Source organism: Sander vitreus, chromosome 21, assembly GCF_031162955.1.
Source record: "Sander vitreus isolate 19-12246 chromosome 21, sanVit1, whole genome shotgun sequence".
Taxonomy (NCBI): Eukaryota; Metazoa; Chordata; class Actinopteri; order Perciformes; family Percidae; genus Sander; species Sander vitreus.
The window spans coordinates 461,441-483,353 of NC_135875.1; the positions used below are offsets into that span (position 1 = coordinate 461,441).

At 45.9% G+C, this 21,913-nt stretch overlaps 2 protein-coding genes and 1 long non-coding RNA gene across 4 annotated transcripts in view; 2 read left to right on the forward strand and 1 right to left on the reverse strand.

Moving 5' to 3' along the window:
* Positions 1–3,973, reverse strand: part of atad1b (ATPase family AAA domain containing 1b) — an 18,481-nt gene extending 14,508 nt beyond the window's left edge. Inside the window, exons 1-4 of one of the 2 annotated variants that reach the window (XM_078278739.1) lie at positions 3,892–3,973; positions 2,649–2,728; positions 1,532–1,818; positions 282–380 (exon numbers count right to left, since the gene is read on the reverse strand). In XM_078278739.1, the coding sequence (XP_078134865.1) occupies positions 282–380; positions 1,532–1,705 (273 nt within the window). In that variant the 5' untranslated portion in view covers positions 1,706–1,818; positions 2,649–2,728; positions 3,892–3,973. Of the gene's footprint in view, positions 1–281; positions 381–1,531; positions 1,819–2,648; positions 2,729–2,936; positions 3,819–3,891 lie in introns of those variants that run through there. The other variant, XM_078278740.1, reaches the window with a different exon arrangement.
* A 1,545-nt stretch (positions 3,974–5,518) lies between these two features.
* ptenb (phosphatase and tensin homolog B) lies at positions 5,519–13,621 on the forward strand. The gene is made up of 9 exons (XM_078279488.1): positions 5,519–6,466; positions 7,071–7,155; positions 7,246–7,290; positions 8,894–8,937; positions 9,497–9,735; positions 9,952–10,093; positions 10,294–10,460; positions 11,222–11,470; positions 11,770–13,621. Exons 1-9 carry the CDS (start codon positions 6,388–6,390, stop codon positions 11,956–11,958), a joined length of 1,239 nt encoding a protein of 412 aa, XP_078135614.1. The 5' UTR covers positions 5,519–6,387; the 3' UTR covers positions 11,959–13,621.
* A 3,667-nt stretch (positions 13,622–17,288) lies between these two features.
* LOC144536552 (uncharacterized) lies at positions 17,289–20,184 on the forward strand. Its single transcript, XR_013503757.1, has 2 exons — positions 17,289–18,992; positions 19,024–20,184. It is a non-coding gene; the product is annotated as an uncharacterized LOC144536552 (long non-coding RNA).
* The last annotated feature ends 1,729 nt before the right edge of the window (positions 20,185–21,913 follow it).

Below are 21,913 nucleotides of genomic sequence, written 5' to 3' on the forward strand. Positions count from 1 at the left end.
CACACACACAGACATATAGAGAGACATACACACACAGACACACACACACAGAGAAACAATGACAGACACACACACACACACACACACACACACACACACATAGACAGACACACACACAGACACAGAGAGACATACACACACACACACACACACACACACACACACACAAAATGACACACACAGAATGCTCTTAATTTTCTCTCTTCCATTGTGGCTAAAAAATCTAAACTGTTTGTACCTGTTGCCGTGGAAACTAAATAAAGACAGTAGAAGATAGCTACCTGCATGCTGAGTGGGTCGACCAGGTGAGCGGCGATGCTCATCTCATATTCAGACAGCTTCACGTTTTTAACTCCAATCTGACGCATCAACTTCTCCGCCTGAAAGACACAAAAAAACAGTCAGCTGTTGGCTTTAGAGGGGATACAGCTGCGGTCCCTTTAGAGGGGATACCGCTACGGTCCCTTTAGAGGGGATACCGCTACGGTCCCTTTAGAGGGGATACCGCTACGGTCCCTTTAGAGGGGATACCGCTGCGGTCCCTTTAGAGGGGATACGGCTACGGTCCCTTTAGAGGGGATACAGCTACGCTCCCTTTAGAGGGGATACAGCTACGGTCCCTTTAGAGGGGATACAGCTACGCTCCCTTTAGAGGGGATACAGCTACGGTCCCTTTAGAGGGGATACAGCTCGGTCCCTTTAGAGGCGATACAGCTGCGGGGATACAGCTACGGTCCCTTTAGAGGGGATACAGCTCGGTCCCTTTAGAGGGGATACAGCTACGGGGATACAGCTACGGGTCCCTTTAGAGGGGATACAGCTCGGTCCCTTTAGAGGGGATACAGCTCGGTCCCTTTAGAGGCGATACAGCTACGGTTCCTTTAGAGGCGATACAGCTACGGTTCCTTTAGAGGGGATACAGCTACGGGCCCTTTAGAGGGGATACAGCTACGGTCCCTTTAGAGGGGATACCGCTACGGTTCCTTTATAGGGGATACAACTACGGGCCCTTTAGAGGGGATACAGCTACGGGCCCTTTAGAGGGGATACCGCTACGGTTCCTTTGGAGGGGATACAGCTACGGGCCCTTTAGAGGGGATACAGCTACGGTCCCTTTAGAGGGGATACAGCTACGGCCCTTTAGAGGGGATACAGCTACGGTCCCTTTAGAGGGGATACAGCTAAGGTCCCTTTAGAGGGGATACAGCTACGGGCCCTTTAGAGGGGATACAGCTACAGTCCCTTTAGAGGGGATACAGCTACGGTCCCTTTAGAGGGGATACAGCTACGGTCCCTTTAGAGGGGATACAGCTAAATGTTGCTAAATCTACTATAATACAATAATATATAAAAATATTTTCACACAGGAAACACATGTTCGTTACTCAGGAGTGTTTTAAACCAAACCCTAAACTTAACGAGTCGTATTGTGTCTAAACACAGTGTGTGTGTATGTGTGTGTGTGTATACGTGTCTCTATATGTGTATGTGTGTGTCTGTGCCTGTGCGTGTGTGTGTGTGTGACTCTGACCTGTTTCTGTGCCTCCACCTTCTGCTTCCTGGTCGGGTCGATGGCGTCTACCATCCACTTGATGGTGAAGTAAGTGACTGCGCCGAAGATGGTGAGACGGAACAGCAGCCCGATGACCTCGTTCCTGCCCAGAGGACGGGCCATGTTCTCCACGGGGACCTCCCGCAACACCATGCTCAGGGCCCGGGCTCACAGGAAGCACACAGGGAGTACACAGGAAGCACACAGGAAGCACACAGGGAGTACACAGGGAGTACACAGGGAGTACACAGGGAGTACACGCAGGGCTGCCGAGAAACAACAACACAACAAGTTATTTCACGCTGGAAAACGACATTAAATTTAATTTAAAGAAAGTCCAGAAAGTTTTTGACATTTCAAAATAATACATTTTAAAGCTGTAATTGAAATACAGTGACAGGGTTAGTTTAGGTAGGGTAGTTAGGGTTAGGTAGGGTAGTTAGGGTTAGGTAGGCTGGTTAGGGTTAGGTAGGGTAGTTAGGGTTAGGTAGGGTAGTCAGGGTTAGGTAGGGTAGTTAGCGTTAGGTAGGGTAGTTAGGATTAGGTAGGGTGGTTAGCGTTAGGTAGGGTAGTTAGCGTTAGGTAGGCTGGTTAGGGGTTACGTAGGGCTGGTTAGGGTTAGGTAGGGCTGGTTAGGGGTTAGGTAGGGTAGTTAGGCGTTAGGTAGGGTAGTTAGGGTTAGGTAGGGTAGTTAGGGTTAGGTAGGGCAGTCAGGGTTAGGTAGGGTAGTTAGGGCAGTCAGGGTTAGGTAGGGCAGTTAGGGTTAGGGTAGGGCAGTCAGGGTCAGGCAGGGCTAGGTAGGGCAGTCAGGGGTTAGGTAGGGTAGTTAGGGTTAGGTAGGGTAGTCAGGGTTAGGCAGGGCAGTTAGGCTAGGTAGGGGCAGTCAGGGTTAGGTAGGCTGGTTAGGGTTAGGTAGGGTAGTCAGGGTTAGGTAGGGTAGTTAGGGTTAGGTAGGCTGGTCAGGGTTAGGTAGGGTAGTTAGCATTAGGTAGGGTGGTTAGGGTTAGGTAGGGTAGTTAGGGTTAGGTAGGGTAGTCAGGGTTAGGTAGGGTAGTTAGGGTTAGGTCTGGGACGGGCACAGATACTAAGGACTCACTTTAAACAGCAGCCGGATTGAAACACAGTTCCTGGTTAACTGCTTTTGATCTTCAGCCTCGCTCTGACAGCTCTGTATTTCTGATCAGAAACAAGAACATGATAAATGGTCAGATTTTTGAATGGAGTTTGGTGGGAAATTACACACAGTGCTTAAACTACTTAAACAGCTATTTTGTTTATATTTGTCTCCCTATATGTATTTATTATTTCTTCTTACTAGTGTCTGTCTGTCTGTCTGTGTGTGTGTGTGTGTGTGTGTGTGTGTGTGTGTGTGTGTACCAATCACCAAGGCAATCTCCACATAGGTTAACTACTCCTTTCTGATTCTTCTGATTCTGGAAGGTCTTCAAAAATGTAACTGATGCATCAAACTGAAACAAGTCTTTATTTTTTTTTATTCAAGCCGGATTAAAAATCCGTTCTTGGTGAATAGTTTCTGATACCCAATCATGTTCCCACAGCTTTTACTTTGTGAGAGGGAGCGAGGAAACGGTAAAACTGTCAACTTTGTAAACGGAGTTTGGCAGACGTTCGGTTGGCAATAGCTATGAAACTGTCATTAATTGAAAAAACTAAACCAGTGTTCATTTTTAACTCAAGCCGTTTTGAAAACCAGGTCCTGATAAATACTGCTGGTCCTCAGTCATGATCTAACAGCAACTGTACGTCTAACAACAAGCAAAGCACTTGTATTTTGGCAAAAGTTTGACGGAAAATGATTGTAGTTATCTGCACATGTAGGTCTTGTTACAATAATAACAACATTTGGATTCAAGCCGTTTTGAAAAGAAGCTCCTGCTACGTAGTTTCTGACCTCCGGTCATGATCTATACGTTTTGTATTTCTAACAAGAAGCAAAGCAACTATAAATTGTGAGAATTGTAAGTGGAGTCTGGTGGGACGTTCCTGTCAGTGTTAAACTTTGACACACATCGGGTCTGTCACTGACACTTAAACCTCCTGGACCCCTGGAAGTCCCCGGACCACAGTTTGAGACCCTCCGGTGTTATCATTATAGAAACCGAAAGGACTGTTGACGCTAGCTGCTAACGTTAGCATTAGCTTGACCTTCTCGGCTCTCCTCTCCGGCTGTAACAGAGCGGTTTGTGCCCGCATGCAGCGACGTATATCCCCGCTGGGAAAATGCCGCAGAGCCCCAACAGCTCCGGTTACTCCGGTTCTGTTACACGAAAACACGCAGAAACTCTCCGTTTATCCGGTAAACTGTGACCGGCGCTTACCTCCGATAGGCACGTCGTCACGCAGCAGCAGCAACACTTCCTCGGTTTGCTCTACGGCGGTGCGTTCACGGAGCATCTACGGTGGTGCGTTCACGGAGCATTGTAACTTTCAGACTCACTACCGCCACCTATAGCGCGGGAGTGTAGAATGAAGTAGAAATATTTTGATAAAAAAGGTAAAATATATGTTTTTTTTTTTTAAGGTTTTGATGATATTACAATAAAATATTATTAAAAAAAGGTCGAAAGATTTAAGGATTATTTTTGGAGAATAAAAGTCAGAAAATGTAAGAAATATTTTAACATATTTTAAAAATAAAAGTCGGAATATTTTGGAGAAAATAAATGTTGAAATATTTTAAGAAAGAAATTAGGAATATTTAAGAAAAATGTTACATTTTTTAAGAAAAAAAGTCGGAAATATTTAAGAAAAATGTTAAAATATTTTAAGAAAAAAAGTCGGAAATATTTAAGAAAAATGTTAAAATATTTTAAGAAAAAAAGTCGGAAATATTTAAGAAAAATGTTAAAATATTTTAAAGAAAGAGGGATCATTTTAACGGGGATAGGTGTGTGTAATTTTATATATTTTAATGTTTCAGTTATGGCTGAAAATAACAAACCAACTGCCAGCTGTTCAACCGGAAGTGACGTTTGTGTTATTAAAAATAAATAAGTGAAAATATGAGTTGTGTATTATCGGTATTTGTCCAGCAGGGGCCGCTGTAACACAGGAAGATTCATTCATAAAGACAGAGGCTGCAGCCGTTACACGCACACATACACAGTCATTGTTATTATTAAAAATAATTAAAAAAAAATAGAAAATAAATAAATTAAATGAATATAAAAAATAGAAAATAATAATAAAATAATAATAATTAATAGAAAGAATAAATGAGAGAGAAAATAATAAAATGTATTAATATAAAATAATTTAAAAAATGAAATAAGAAAAATACAAATAATTATTATTATAAATAAAATTAAATAATAATGAGAAAAAGAAGAAAAGAAAAAATAATGAGAGAAAATAAATAAATTGAAAAATAATAAAAAATAAGAAGAAAACTAATAAAAAAAATAAAAATAATAATAATAATAATAATAGGAATAATTATTAATAATTATAAATAATTATAACATGTGTGAGATGCGGCAGCTGAAGTTAATTTGGGCTTTTTAGAGGTTGTGAATAAAGAATAAAAACATCAGAACCTGATTGGTCAAGTCAGACAGAGTGACTCAGCAACCGGAAATGACGCGTTTTTACAAAATAAATCATACTCATTATCATGATTAAAAAGAGAAATCCAATTAAATAAATACATGACTTGTAACATTATAATAAATGACACTAAATTAATGCATTTATTTAGTATTCTCGTAATATTCAAATGTATTTAGCCGCAGTTTACCCAGTAACATGAATTTCAATTTCAAAAGACAAGAAATAAATAGTAAAACAACAAATTAGAAAGAAATATACACACAAGAAAGTCCATTATGTCTAACTTATCTCATTTGTTTTAAAAAAATCTTTGAATGTTTTATGTGTTTGGAGTATGTGCCAACAGAAGAGCTTTGATTTAGAGTTTTATTTTGAAGGTCCGTACCGGAAGTGTCTCTGTATGTATGTTTTCTAAAAGACGCCTAGGAGAGATTGTTCTCTCCGCCAATCTGAAGCCAATCACGGCGTTTCTGCTGCTACACCGAAGCCGGGAGAACAAGTCCAACTGGACCCGTGTGAGATTCTGGAGAACTAGATCCCAACGGACAATTACACCACCGCGGATGGTTCTGTTTCCAGGCGGGGGGGACCTGGAAGTCCGGGCCCGACGCCCCCTGTTTCTGACCCAGAAAACAGCTCCGATCTCCGGGCAGCCTGTCAACCAGTAGGCCGAGTAGCCGTTGGCCCCTCCGGAGCTCACCAGGCGGCACCGAGGACCACCTTAACGGGCTCGTTGTCACCCATTAGACACTAACTGTTGGTGTTGCTGTTTTTTATTAATCTTACGGATTCATTTTTATTGTTTTTGCTCGTAACGGTTTAAAAAATAGCGGGGAGCTAGCTCCGGGTTGTGGCTACAAGAGATACAGCAACGGCCGGAAGTGACGCAAAATTACGCTCGTAACTCTCGTAAAATCTAGGCTGCTAATATGACAATATGATTTTTAACACTTTCACCCAGTTCCTCGGGAGTGTTTTAATCCAAACCACGATTTTTGTCTTCTAAACTTACCTAGTTGTTTCAGTATTAAAGTCAACTGTCGTCGCCGTAGCTGTATCTATCTGTCTCTATATTGTTTTTTTAAACAAACTTTATTATCAACACCGTATTCGAACAATACAGGTGACGTAGCTTCAGCCCTAGCTCCGGCTGGGCTAAGCTAGCTCCGGGCTAAGCTAGCTTCTCTCCCCGGGAGCCAGGCAGCGAAGAGCCGCAGCAAGACAGGCGGCCTCTCGGTGCTGTCTCCCCGGAGACCCGGATAATAATGGCCGCCCTAATCAAGGAGATCGTGAGCAGAAATAAAAGGCGATACCAAGAGGACGGCTTCGACCTGGACCTGACCTGTATCCTTCATTCACCCGGTAACTTTACTGCTCAGTGACAAACTATTTGTTAAAGAGTAAGATCCTTTTAGTTTAACATGAAACAGCCCAGAAATCTCCATCACCAAACCCACCAGACTCCATGTAAATAATCAGGACTTTTAGCGTGTATAGAGCCAGCATATCTCCACCAGACTCCATGTAAATAATCAGGACTTTTAGCGTGTATACAGCCAGCATATCTCCACATGTAAATGGGTGAATTAAGGGTTTATTTCAACCAAACCAGAGTGGTGATTGTTGGAACAGTGGAAAGATGAACCAAGACGGCTTTTGATAGTTTGATTTAGTTTCTGTCCTCTTTGAATGAAGTGTGTTTAACGATGATGAAAGTCCTGATTATTTACATGGAGTCTGGTGGGTTTGGTGATGGTGATTTCGGGGCTGTTTCATGTTAAACTAAAAGGATCTTCCTCTTTAACTAAAAGGTCTATCTCTGTAGGGATCCTTTCATAATGTTGTCAGACACTTAGAATAATAATCTGAGTCTGTCAGCAGCAACAACAGACCTTTTAGTGGATGAAATGACCCTTTAGTGACCGTGGATCCCTAACAGAGCGATCAGATATTTACCCCAACATCATAGCGATGGGTTTCCCTGCGGAGCGTCTGGAAGGCGTCTACAGGAACAACATCGATGACGTCGTACGGTGAGGACACTTAAATCCACTTCCTGTTGATCCCTCAGGTTTGTCGCTTTAAATATTTAAGGTTTATAAACTGTTCCATCTCTCTCTCAGGTTTCTAGACTCAAAGCACAAGAATCACTACAAGATCTACAATCTGTAAGTTTTTATTTAAATGCCATTTGTAGGTCTGTGTCCAGAGACTTTTAAGCGTTATTATGGAACCCACGTTAGCTTCTAGGCTAGTCCTGCCCTATGAAGCAGCCCGATTGGTTGGGGTTGAGGTAGCTGATTGGTCAGGGGAAAGGACCTGAACAGCTCGGGTTCTGTTACCTTGAGTAAGCATGGACGCCTGGCCAATAGTAGCGTGTGAATACTGCTGAAGGGCGGGTCTTGCCTGGCCAATAGTAGCGTGTGAATACTGCTGAAGGGCGGGACTTGCCTGGCCAATAGTAGCGTGTGAATGCTGGTGAATGGCGGGTCTTGTCTTGCGTGGCCAATAGTAGCGTGTGAATACTGCTGAAGGGCGGGTCTTGCCTGGCCAATAGTAGCGTGTGAATACTGCTGAAGGGCGGGACTTGCCTGGCCAATAGTAGCGTGTGAATGCTGGTGAATGGCGGGTCTTGCCTGGCCAATAGTAGCATGTGAATACTGCTGAAGGGCGGGTCTTGCCTGGCCAATAGTAGCGTGTGAATACTGCTGAAGGGCGGGACTTACCTGGCCAATAGTAGCGTGTGAATGCTATTGAAGGGCGGGTCTTGCCTGGCCAATAGTAGCGTGTGAATACTGCTGAAGGGCGGGTCTTACCTGGCCAATAGTAGCGTGTGAATACTGCTGAAGGGCGGGTCTTGCCTGGCCAATAGTAGCGTGTGAATACTGCTGAAGGGCGGGTCTTGCCTGGCCAATAGTAGCGTATGAATGCTATTGAAGGGCGGGTCTTGCCTGGCCAATAGTAGCGTATGAATACTGCTGAATGGCGGGTCTTGCCTGGCCAATAGTAGCGTATGAATACTGCTGAAGGGCGGGTCTTGCGTGGCCAATAGTAGTGTGTGAATACTGCTGAAGGGCGGGTCTTGCGTGGCCAATAGTAGCGTGTGAATACTGCTGAAGGGCGGGTCTTACCTGGCCAATAGTAGCGTATGAATACTGCTGAAGGGCGGGACTTACCTGGCCAATAGTAGTGTGTGAATACTGCTGAAGGGCGGGTCTTACGTGGCCAATAGTAGTGTATGAATACTGCTGAAGGGCGGGTCTTGCCTAGAAGTTGCGTACTCTCGGTACGCGATCCGTGCTGCGCATGCGTACGATGATAATGTTTTACGAGTTCTCTTAATACATCCATGGGATTTACGACGCTGCACGATCTGTCATAGCTAGTTTAGCTAACAGCTAATTCGACTAACCGCTAGCTGACAGCTTGATTCAGTCTGAACTAACGTTAGCTGTCCGGTGGAGGCTAACGGCAGACCGCTACAACTATGACCGGAAGCGTGGAACAGATCGCGCAGTGTCGTAAATCCTCGTACAACAGGATTATCATCTGAGCATGCGCAGAACGGATCGTGTACCGACAATAACGCTTAATGTAAACATAATGCTAGCTGTTAGCTGTTAGCGGTTAGCGGTTAGCTCCTGCTGAGTAGAAAACAAAGCTACAAGATGTAGAGAATCAGTGTAGGAATATTCAGAGAAACCTTGTGTTGCTGTAACTTCTCTCTACCTGTCTGCCTGCCTGTCTCTCTGCCTGTCTGTCTCTCTGCAGGTGTGCTGAGCGACATTACGACACATCCAAGTTCAGCTGTCGAGGTGAGACTCAGTTTCATGTTTTCTAATCTTTATAAAGACCCCCCCCCTCTCTGTCTCTGTCTCTCTCTCTCTCTCTCTGTGTCTCTCTGTCTGTCTCTCTCTCTCTCTCTCTCTCTCTCTCTCTCTCTGTCTGTCTGTCTCTCTCTCTCTCTCTCTCTCTCTCTCTCTCTCTCTCTCTCTCTCTCTGTGTCTGTCTCTGTCTCTCTCTCTCACCCTCTCTCTGTCTGTTTGTCTCTGTATGTGTCTCTGTCTCTCTCTGTGTCTGTCTTTCCCTCTCTCTGTCTGTCTCTCTCTCTCTCTCACCCTCTCTCTGTCTGTTTGTCTCTGTATGTGTCTGTCTCTCTCTGTGTCTGTCTTTCCCTCTCTCTGTCTCTCTCTGTCTGTCTCTCTCTCTCTCTCTCTCTCTCTGTGTCTCTCACCCTCTCTCTGTCTGTCTTTCCCTCTCTCTGTCTCTCTCTCTCTCTCTCTCTCTGTCTCTCTCTCTCTCACACACCCTCTCTCTGTCGGTTTGTCTCTGTATGTGTCTTACCCCTCTCTTGTCTCTCTACGTCTCTGCCAGTGGCCCAGTACCCGTTTGAGGACCACAACCCCCCCCAGCTGGAGCTGATCCGTCCGTTCTGTGAGGACCTGGACCACTGGCTGAGCGAGGACGAGCAGCACGTGGCTGCCATCCACTGCAAGGCGGGGAAGGGTCGCACCGGCGTGATGATCTGTGCCTACCTGCTGCACCGCCGCAAGTTCCAGGAGGCGCAGGAGGCGCTGGACTTCTACGGAGAGGTCCGCACTCGGGACAAGAAGGTACGTCACCCCAGGGTGTCTGACTGGGGAGGGTACGTCACCCCAGGGTGTCTGACTGGGGAGGGTACGTCACCCCAGGGTGTCTGACTGGGGAGGGACACGCTGAAATGAAAGCAGACTGTTAGAAAAATGATTTTGCTGCTCTTTCTTAAAGGTGTGTGTGTGTGTGTGTGTGTGTGTGTGTGTGTGTGTGTGTGTGTGTGTGTGTGTGTGTAGGGTGTCACCATCCCCAGCCAGAGGAGGTATGTCATCTACTACAGCTTCCTGCTGAGGAACCAGCTGATGTATAAACCCGTCGCTCTGCTCTTCCACAAGATGCTGTTTGAAACCGTCCCCATGTTCACTGCTGGCACCTGCAGTAAGTCTGCTACACACACACACACACACACACACACACACACACACACACACACACACACACACAGAGACACACACACACAAGAGACATCACATACATTCATAAAAATATGTGAAAATGAAAAGACTTTGCAGGAGAAGTACACGTTGTGTGCTAACGTTGTGCTAACGTTGTGTTAACGTTGTGTTTCCGTGCTGCAGACCCTCAGTTCGTGGTGTACCAGCTGAAGGTGAAGATCCACACGTCCAACCCAGCTAACACCCGGCGGGAAGACAAAGTGATGCTGTTTGAGTTCCCGCAGCCACTTCCTGTCTGCGGAGACATCAAGGTGGAGTTCTTCCACAAGCAGAACAAGATGATGAAGAAGGTGAGGAAGACTCGCACATTAATAAGAGATTTTAACACTCACTAAACACTGAAAGGGTCACTTAGTTTAGTTTACAACTTGGACCCTATTGTCCTGTTTTTGTGTGCAAGTGTCGACTTAGAATGAAGTGTGTTTTAGGATGCTTAAAGTACTGACTATTTACATGGAGTCTGGTGGGTTTAGGATGCTTAAAGTACTGACTATTTACATGGAGTCTGGTGGGTTTAGGATGCTGATTATTTACATGGAGTCTGGTGGGTTTAGGATGCTTAAAGTACTGATTATTTACATGGAGTTTGGTGGGTTTAGGATGCTTAAAGTACTGATTATTTACATGGAGTCTGGTGGGTTTAGGATGCTTAAAGTACTGATTATTTACATGGAGTCTGGTGGGTTTAGGATGCTTAAAGTACTGACTATTTACATGGAGTCTGGTGGGTTTAGGATGCTGATTATTTACATGGAGTCTGGTGGGTTTAGGATGCTGATTATTTACATGGAGTCTGGTGGGTTTAGGATGCTTAAAGTACTGATTATTTACATGGAGTCTGGTGGGTTTAGGATGCTGATTATTTACATGGAGTCTGGTGGGTTTAGGATGCTGATTATTTACATGGAGTCTGGTGGGTTTAGGATGCTGATTATTTACATGGAGTCTGGTGGGTTTAGGATGCTGATTATTTACATGGAGTCTGGTGGGTTTAGGATGTTTGTATGTTATTTCCCAGCGCCGACCTGTTGATTGTGTGCGTGTTTTTCAGGAAAAGATGTTCCACTTCTGGGTCAACACCTTCTTCATCCCGGGGCCGGAGGAGATCCCGGAGCGGCTGGAGAACGGCGGCGCTGACAGGACGCACCACAACCTGGGCGTCATGGCGACAGCGGAGATGATGACGACGACGACGACAGGCGGAGAGGGCAACGACTTCCTGGTTCTCACGCTGACCAAGAACGACCTGGACAAGGCCAACAAAGACAAGGCCAACAGGAACTTCTCCCCAAACTTTAAGGTCAGACATCTAGGGAACAGAAAACTAAAACAAGAGTAGTAAAGGGGTATTCCCACTAACTCTGTGTGTGTGTGTCTCTGTGTGTGTGTCTCTGTGTGTGTGTGTCTCTGTGTGTGTCTCTTTATGTCTATGTGTGTCTCTTTATGTCTGTGTGTGTCTCTTTATGTCTGTGTGTGTGTCTCTTTATGTCTGTGTGTGTGTGTGTCTCTGTGTGTCTCTATGTCTGTGTGTGTGTCTGTCTCTGTGTCTCTGTGTGTGTGTGTGTGTGTCTGTGTGTGTGTTTCCATGGTGATCTCCAGGTGAAGCTGTTCTTCACTAAGACGGTGGAGGAGGCCATGGACTCTGATGCCAGCAGCACGGCGCCCTCCGTGACGCCTGACGTCAGCGACAACGAGCCGGACCACTACCGCTACTCAGACACCACGGACTCAGACCCCGAGAACGAGCCCTACGAGGACGACAGGCACAATCAGATCACCAAAGTCTGACAGACACACACACACACACACACACACACACACACACACACACACACACACACTCGGTATGTTTACGCCCCAGACTCAGCCCTGCGTGTTAGCTAACGCTAGCTAACGGGGGGATATAACCGTTGGACCACGGCCCCCCGTCCTCTCTCTCCTCTCCGAAATCTTCTGGACAATCACATGACGTGGTGGGCGGAGGCGAGGAGGGCGGGGCTTAGCGTGTGGGCGTGGCCGGGTCACGCAGGTGCAGATGGACAATGAGATGGACGAATGGACCGAGAGTTCCAAAATAAAAGGAGTAAAACTTGAATATAAACTGAAAGTAGACTTGTGTACACCCTGTTTGTCAGATAACCCGTGTGTCCTTCCTCCCTTCCTTCCTCCCTTCCTTCCTTCCTCCCTCCCTTCCTTCCTGCCTTCCTTCCTTCCTCCCTTCCTGCCTTCCTTCCTGCCTTCCTTCCTCCCTCCCTTCCTGCCTTCCTTCCTTCCTCACTCCCTTCCTGCCTTCCTTCCTCCCTCCCTTCCTTCCTGCCTTCCTCCCTTCCTCCCTCCCTTCCTTCCTCACTTCCTTCCTTCCTCCCTCCCTTCCTGCCTTCCTTCCTCCCTTCCTTCCTGCCTTCCTTCCTTCCTTCCTGCCTTCCTGCCTCCCTCCCTCCCCTCCTCCCCTCCTCCCTGACCAGCTGTAGGAAACGTTATGCAGACCAATCTTCTCTTCTGTTCTCTGGAGGTTGACTCTCCTCTCCGTGTGTTCACGTTTTAACATCTTTCGGCCCAAATTCTCCCACGGTTCTGAAGATCTCGCTTCACTTCTTCATGTGTGGATTATTTCCTGGATTAGTTGTTGGATCTCCACACACACACACACACTCACTCACTCACTCACTCACTCACACACACACAGAGAGAGAGAGAGACACACACACACACTCACACACACAGAGAGAGAGACACACACACACACACTCACACACACAGAGAGAGAGACACACACATACACACACACACAGAGAGAGAGACACACACACACATACACACACACAGAGAGAGAGACAAACACTCAGACACACACACACACACTGAGAGAGACAAAGACTCAGAGACACATACACACTGAGAGAGACAGACTCAGAGACACATACACACCGTCTAATAATATCCTGAGTGTGTCAGAAGGGAGGAAATGGGCGCTGTCCCCTGTCAGCCAATCAGGGGAGCTGAAGATGACATCACCATCTGCAGCCGTGTGCACACACACAGTTCCACAGATGTTAATCAGTGTGTGATCATGGTCTGGATGAATGGATGAGTAGTTCTGTCTCTAAAATGTAGATCAGAGTTTCCCCAAAAAGCCCAAAATAACGTCCTCTAATGTCTTGTTCTGTCCACTCTTAGAGATTTAGAGAATGAACTAGAACATATTCATATTTAACAAGCTGACATCACACAAGATTACCTGTTTCATCAGAAAGAAATGACTCCACTGTGCTTGTTGATGGGTGTAATATTAGGACATTATTTAGCTCTAAATCTGCAGCGTTTCCCTCTGATTCTGGACTCTAAAAGTGGTGAAATTATCTTCACACTAACGCTTATTTCTGCCAACTATTACGACTTCCTATCTCTAAAATATTAAGACTTTTCCCGCAAAACATGAAGCCTTAGTAAGCCGAAATAACAACAACATGATGATGATTTGTAAAAAGTCTGAATTGATACATTATCAGGTCTGTCAGCAAGACGACAGGCAAACAACTCTTAAAATGCCTGTTTTCTGGATGGAGTTTGGTTCTGTCGGGGCTCTGCTAACACTGGAGCTGCTCCCTCAACACAGCTACGGCTTTATAAACACTGATTGGCTTTTAGAGATCTATGCACTAGAGCTAGTTCAAATAGTTCAACTCACGCACATTCACAAGACACACACACAGACACACATGCACACTCAGAGAGACACACGCACACACACACACTCAGACACACACACACACACACAGACACACACACTCACATGCACACTCAGAGAGACACACACACTCAGACACACGCACGCACACTCAGAGACACACACACACTCAGACACACGCACGCACACTCAGAGAGACACACACACTCAGACACACGCACGCACACTCAGAGACACACACACACTCAGACACACGCACGCACACTCAGAGACACACAGACACACATACAGAGACACACACAGACACACACACTCAGAGAGACACACACACACGCACGCACACTCAGAGACACACACACACACACACTCAGACACACACACGCATGTACACTCAGACACACACACTCAGACACACACACACACACAGAGACGCAGACACGCACACACAGACACACACGCACACACACACACACACACACTCAGAGACACACACACTCAGAGACGCAGACACGCACACACAGACACACACAGACACACACACACTCAGACACAGACACACACACTCAGACACAGACACACGCATGCACACAGAGACACTCAGAGACACACCCACACACACACTCAGAGACACACACACACACACACACACACACACACACACACTCAGAGACACACACACTCAGAAACACAGACACACGCATGCACACAGAGCACACTCAGAGACACACACGCACACACAGAGAGACACACACACACACACTCAGAGACACACACACACACACACTCAGAGACACACACACACACTCAGAAACACAGACACGCACAGACACACGCATGCACACAGACACACACACACACACGTCGAAAACTTCTGAAAAAAACGCCTTGGTGTCACACGCCATAAGAGGCCAGAACTCTACCGTTGGACGGATTGAAGGGTGCAGAATGAAAGAGAAGGGGACGTAATGTAGCTTTCCCTGGACAAACATTTGCACCCTTTAGGAAAGTTTGAGGTACTTGCGTTTCCGTTTGGGACGTCCCAACACACGGAGAGAAGAGCCAGACTTCCCCAATCATCTTTTGTTCAAATGCTGTTCCTTCTTCTCTGTCCGACTCCTCTACTCCCAGAGAAATGTATTTGTGTTATAGTTCTACTCTGATATCTTATATATATCAAATATTAAGCTACGATACACACAGAGGAACCATTCCTCCAGACACCTCTGCTTCAAGCTACGCAGCTACGTATGCTAATACACCCCGACAACACACTCAACTCAGACCGCTTGGTTTCACCACCCTGGGGCGCCGGGCGGGCGGGGTTTAACACACGGACCGAGCAGCTAGGACGCCACCCGCTGGTTTCAGGACGGACGCTCTGACGCCTCCTGTGTGGGGTCTATTGGTGCTGTTTTTGCCACAAAAACCTTGAAAAAAGTGACAAACGTCAAAACGTGACGGTTTTTAAAAGAATCTGGTCAGATACAAACGTCACGAAAACACGACGGAAACTTCGACAACAAAGAAGTGACTAAAACATCGGAAAAAAACGACAAAACGAGACGGTTCTGATGAGGTCAGATACCAACACTGAGCACCGTGTGTGTGAGTGTGTCTCTGTGTGTGTGTCTGCGTCTGTCTGTGTGTGTGTGTGTGTGTGTGTCGCGCCCGGGCTCGATGAACGCCGTGTGCAAAGGCTCTACAGTTCCTCTTGTTGGGTTTTTGGTGCTAAGCTAAGCTAACTGTGGTGCTTTCTACCAGCCGCAAGGGTTCGTCCTGTCTGATCTGTGATCGATCTGCCAGCTCCGTCTGAGTACAACAACAACAACACACTTCCTGTAACAACAACACACTTCCTGTCCCCAGCCCGTTCAGACGCGACCAGCGGAGAGGGTCTCAAGTCTGAAAACGCCAACACGAGTCTGTTCACGCAGCCCTTTACGTCTGAAAGGCGCCAAAACGCCAGAAAAAGTCCAGTCCCTCCAGAAAAACATGATCATGAGATCTCATAGTTCAACGCGTAATAAAGATAAATAAAGGATACGATCAGGCAATAATCTATTTAGACAAATACTACGTTACGGTCTTAGACCTTCATCAGGTAACTGCTCACATTCACCTCAACCATAACCTTAAATAGTCTGGTTGACTGACCAGGACCAATCAGGTCCGGCTCTTGAATGATGTCATTCATTCACAAAGTGGCACTCCCATCACGGACTGAACAGGACAAGGCAGAAGAAATGCCACTCAGTACATGTAAAAACAATTCATAATCAGACCAGTTATGTTACAGGCTCATGATCAATGCGTTGTCATTAGCCCAGTATTTTTCTACACTTAGTCAGAGAGCACACAGTCCATTCAAAAGTGGATCATTACACTGGTTAAATGATATCGTAGCAGTCCATATGCACCTGTACAACGAACAGTTCCTGAGGATAACCCGTAGCGACGTTATGATGTGACGTTATGATGTGACGTTACGTAGCGACGTTACGTAGCGACGTTATGATGTTACGTAGCGACGTTATGATGTGACGTTATGATGTGACGTTACGTATGCGACGTTATGATGTGACGTTATGATGTGACGTTACGACGTATGACGGCGTTATGATGTGACGTTACGATGTGACGTTACGATGTGAGCGTTATGATGTGAGCGTTATGATGTGACGTTACGTATGCGACGTTACGATGTGACGTTGACGATGTGCGACGTTACGATGTGACGTTATGATGTGACGTTACGTAGCGGCGTTACGTAGCGGCGTTACGTAGCGACGTTACGAAGCGACGTTACGTAGCGACGTTACGTAGCGACGTTACGTAGCGACGTGATGTGACGTTACGTAGCGACGTTACGTAGCGACGTTACGTAGCGACGTTACGATGTGACGTTACGATGTGACGTTATGATGTGACGTTATGATGTGACGTTACGTAGCGACGTTATGATGTGACGTTATGATGTGACGTTACGTAGCGACGTTACGATGCGACGTTACGATGTGACGTTATGATGTGACGTTATGATGTGACGTTACGTAGCGACGTTACGTAGCGACGTTACGTAGCGACGTTACGATGTGGCGTTACGATGTGACGTTACGATGTGGCGTTATGATGTGACGTTATGATGTGACGTTACGTAGCGAGGTTACGAAGCGACGTTACGAAGCGACGTTACGTAGCGACGTTACGAAGCGACGTTACGTAGCGACGTTACGTAGCGACGTTACGAAGCGACGTTACGTAGCGACGTTACGTAGCGACGTTACGAAGCGACGTTACGTAGCGACGTTACGTAGCGACGTTATGAAGTGACGTTACGTAGCGACGTTATGTAGCGACGTTATGATGTGACGTTATGATGTGACGTTACGTAGCGACGTTACGTAGCGACGTTATGTAGCGACGTGACGTTATGTAGCGACGTTATGTAGCGACGTTATGTAGCGACGTTATGTGACGTTACGTAGCGACGTTATGATGTGACGTTATGATGTGACGTTATGTAGCGACGTTATGTGACGTTATGTAGCGACGTTATGTGACGTTATGTAGCGACGTTATGTGACGTTATGTAGCGACGTTATGTGACGTTATGTAGCGACGTTATGTAGCGACGTTATGTAGCGACGTTATGTAGCGACGTTATGTAGCGACGTGAACATCATCGAAAAGCTGCAGACCCCGCGATGAAGCCACGATGACGCCACAGTTTTTGCAAATAAAATATCCCGCGTATTCCATCGTATTTTTTAAGAAAACGTGACACGTAATCAAGGATTTTTGCCCGCAACAATCACAAAAAAAACATGTTTCTGGAAGGACTGAAAGGAGAAAGCAACGACCTAGTCTCTGGTGTCTAACCCTAACCACGCTGGGACCGCTTCACCGCGTTAGCGCCGAGTTTAGAACGGCGAGCGCTGCCTTCTCTGGTTCAGCTATGAGGACGTATTTCCTGCGGCTGATTTCTGAATGTTTAGTTCCTCTCACTGCCAGGCCGGTGCTGCGTGTCTCTTAACGCTCTCAGACATCTTCAGACCTCGCAGTTAACGCCCCTGACACACCAACCAGACGGCCGTCCGCAGGAAAGCCAGTCAGGCATCAGTCGTCTCCCTGAGGTCCAAAAAGTGCCTCAGAACACACCGAAGAGACGCCGACTTGAGCGTACGCTCTGCGCAATACGTCTCCATAACAGCAGGCGGCGCTAATCTGGATTGTCGTCCAAAAAATGAGAACCGGCAGCTGATTGGACGAGGGTGGGTCTGGCTGCTCCCGTTTTTTTCAACGGGGCATAATGGCGGCTTGATCAGAATACGATCTCATATTGGACTGAAATAGTTCCCCGAAACGTGTTTCTGAAAACATTTTAAGGCCCCGTTTACACGTACATGGTTGTTTTGAAAAACAGAGACATTTCCCTTCGTTTGTGTCCTTCGTTTACACGCTAACGGAGAATTCTCCGTTAGTTTGAACGTTAGCATGTAAACTGAGACAAACGGAGGTTTAGGCAGCCGAGAGAGAGCGAGGGAGGAAGTGATTGGTTGCTGTTGTTGCTATTTTCTGGATTCTGATTGGCTAACGTGGGCTTGAGCTTCTCGTTACACCGCCACCTACAGGTCTGGCGTGCTCTAGACGCCATATATACACGGGGACGTGTAAACGAACACTTTTCTGAAAACTGACAGCTGTTAGCGTAAGAGAGAAATAGGTCGTGCAGTTGCTGAAACTGTCTTCATTTCAGATCAACAAAGAACAACAAAAAGGTTTTCATCAGATTTTGAGAGGCGTTAGCCAGGCTCATCACGCTCGTCATTTCCGGGTTAGCTCTCCACCAATCAGATGGGTCATTGAGTCCAACTGCCCGCCCTCTGACGCAACAAGTCAGGTCGGCCCAAATGAAGGCCGACGGCACGGAGCACACCGAACAGACTCGAGTCACCGACCTCGCCAGACTGTTTGACGGCCGATTATCGGGTTGGTATGTCAGCGCCTTTGGACAACGATACGATATTTACTGATATCTTAAATCAGGGATGCACCAAATCCAGATTTTTGGGGTTCTGCTGAATCCTGAACCCCCTGGTTGAGGTTCTGCTGAATCCTGAACCCCCTGGTTGAGGTTCTGCTGAGTCCTGAACCCCCTGGTTGAGGTTCTGCTGAATCCTGAACCCCCTGGTTGAGGTTCTGCTGAGTCCTGAACCCCCTGGTTGAGGTTCTGCTGAGTCCTCGTCCCGTCCTCCGTCCATGAACACAGTCAACACATTAATGAAGTAAACAGTGACTGTCCTTCCTTTGCCGTACCTGAAGTTGCTGCATTCTGGCTGCTGTCTGTAGATTCCTTCATGCTCAGCTCGTATTCTTCCAGATGTTTCAGACCAGATGTTGTAACAGCGGTGATGTTGTGTATTGTTTAGGGTCCTCGCCACCACCAGACTAATCAGCATTGCAGATTGAACATGTAGCTGGACTTGAATGGCCTTCTTTTGACTGAAAGTACTGCCAAACAACACTTTTTCTGCTCACCAGTTCCATTTCCACTTCCTCTCAGCCTGCTGCATTGAAGCTCCACCTACGTAAACACCTTCCTGTAATCAACGGCGCCGTCATTACGGCGACCAGCGTAGCGCGGAGTGACAGCGTAGGGTTCAGCAGAAACCCAACCCCGTCAAAAAGCCCAATATTCAGCTGAATCTGAAGCTGAATCCTGGATTCAGGGCATCCCTGATATTAAAGTCTGTCTCGATACGATTTCCATTCAGGGGCCTCTGATTGGACCTCCTTCAGGGGCCCTCTGATTGGACCTCCTTCAGGGCCCTCTGATTGGACCTCCTTCAGGGCCCTCTGATTGGACCTCCTTCAGGGGGCCCTCTGATTGGACCTCCTTCAGGGCCCTCTGATTGGCCCTCTGATTGGACCTCCTTAAGGGCCCTCTGATTGGACCTCTGATTGGACCTCCTTAAGGGGCCTCTGATTGGACCTCCTTCAGGGGCCCTCTGATTGGACCTCCTTAAGGGCCCTCTGATTGGACCTCCTTCAGGGCCCTCTGATTGGCCCTCTGATTGGACCTCCTTCAGGGGCCTCTGATTGGACCCGCTCTGATTTTAAAGTACTCTTCCTCCGTTTGTCCGTGAGTTTGGAGTTGGCACGGTAACCATATTGGATGTTCATTTTCTTTAATCTGTGAAACAGAAACGTTACGGTAACTTCCTGTATCACCGTGGAAACAGTTCATATTAAACTGCCCCCCCCCTTCTCGTTTTATAGTGAAATAAAAACGCTGTAAAGGTGAATAAACTATTTATAAACTACAACCTGCTGTTGTCTGTCTGTTTTAGGAACTACGACTCCCATGAGTCTCGGGGTTAACCTGCTGTTGTCTGTTTTAGGAACTACGACTCCCATGAGTCTCGGGGTTAACCTGCTGTTGTCTGTTTTAGGAACTACAACTCCCATGAGTCTCGGGGTTAACCTGCTGTTGTCTGTTTTAGGAACTACAACTCCCATGAGTCTCGGGGTCTTTAGACCGAACATGACTCCTCATCAAAAACAGATTTTATCTTCTGCTACTTTAACTTTATTTTGACGCTGTTAACGGAGTATATATATTTATATTTATATATTATTTATTTATTTTAGGGCTGTCAATCGATTAAAAATGTAATCTAATTAATTACATACTCTGTGATTAATTAATCTAAATTAATCTCATACATAATTAACGGTGCCTGAACCGAGACTTTTTAAGAAAGTAAAAAAAGAAAAGAAATAAAAAGGTATAAACAACAGTTGGTGACATTAAAGAACGGCTTGTTTATTGCTAAGGCCATATGGTCAACATTAAATGATTAATAATAATGTTTAACAATAACAATAACTTATTTCACTAGTAAACTGCTGTTGAACAACAAAAACAACCACCAGATGGGAAAAGGACATTTACAATAACTTCAAATGCACCACGAGGCTGTAGTTTACCAGTTTCATTGAACGCACCGTCTGTGTTGTTTCTCCGACGGCAGCTGCAGATTGTTACATCCCGGTGTTGAATCCTCTACAGTAAAACACAGTCACACTTTACACCGTTTAGCGTTAGCTGTCAGCATTTAACCCTGTTTAATCCAGCTACTAGCTAGCGGTAGGCTAACGTTAGCTGCTGTTGAGTATAGTGTTAACTAGCTAGCGGTAGGCTAACGTTAGCTGCTGTCGAGTATAGTGTTAACTAGCTAGCGGTAGGCTAACGTTAGCTGCTGTTGAGTATAGTGTTAACTAGCTAGTGGTAGGCTAACGTTAGCTGCTGTTGAGTATAGTGTTAACTAGCTAGCGGTAGTGCTAACGTTAGCTGCTGTCGAGTATAGTGTTAACTAGCTAGCGGTAGGCTAACGTTAGCTGCTGTTGAGTATAGTGTTAACTAGCTAGTGGTAGGCTAACGTTAGCTGCTGTCGAGTATAGTGTTACTAGCTAGCGGTAGGCTAACGTTAGCTGCTGTTGAGTATAGTGTTAACTAGCTAGCGGTAGGCTAACGTTAGCTGCTGTCGAGTATAGTGTTACTAGCTAGCGGTAGGCTAACGTTAGCTGCTGTTGAGTATAGTGTTAACTAGCTAGCGGTAGGCTAACGTTAGCTGCTGTTGAGTATAGTGTTAACTAGCTAGCGGTAGGCTAACGTTAGCTGCTGTTGAGTATAGTGTTAGCTAGCGTCACATGCAGCAGGGTTTCTGTTTCCTGTAACGTCTGTTTCAGAGCAGCAGAGAGAAGAGCAGACATATCAGTGGAGCCAGATTTGTCTGTATGAAACGTCAACATGGAACGGATTCATCTGCGTTAATAATTTTAACGCGTTATTTTTTCTCAGATTAATTTATTTATTTTGACAGCCCTAATATATATATATATATATATATATATATATAAATATATATATATATATATAATTTTTTCTTTATATATATATATATATAGATTTTTTTATATATATATATATTATATATATATATAGATTTTTATATATATATATATATATAGTGTATGTGAGTGAGAGAGAGA

What these genes read in the sequence shown, in the direction of transcription:
- ptenb (XM_078279488.1), top strand. Translation starts at nt 6,388, where the DNA reads ATGGCCGCCCTAATCAAGGAGATCGTGAGCAGAAATAAAAGGCGATAC. An exon ending in CTTCGACCTGGACCTGACCT is followed by an intron (nt 6,467 to 7,070) that starts GTATCCTTCATT and finishes CAGAGCGATCAG; the next exon opens with ATATTTACCCCAACATCATA. An exon ending in CACTACAAGATCTACAATCT is followed by an intron (nt 7,291 to 8,893) that starts GTAAGTTTTTAT and finishes GTCTCTCTGCAG; the next exon opens with GTGTGCTGAGCGACATTACG.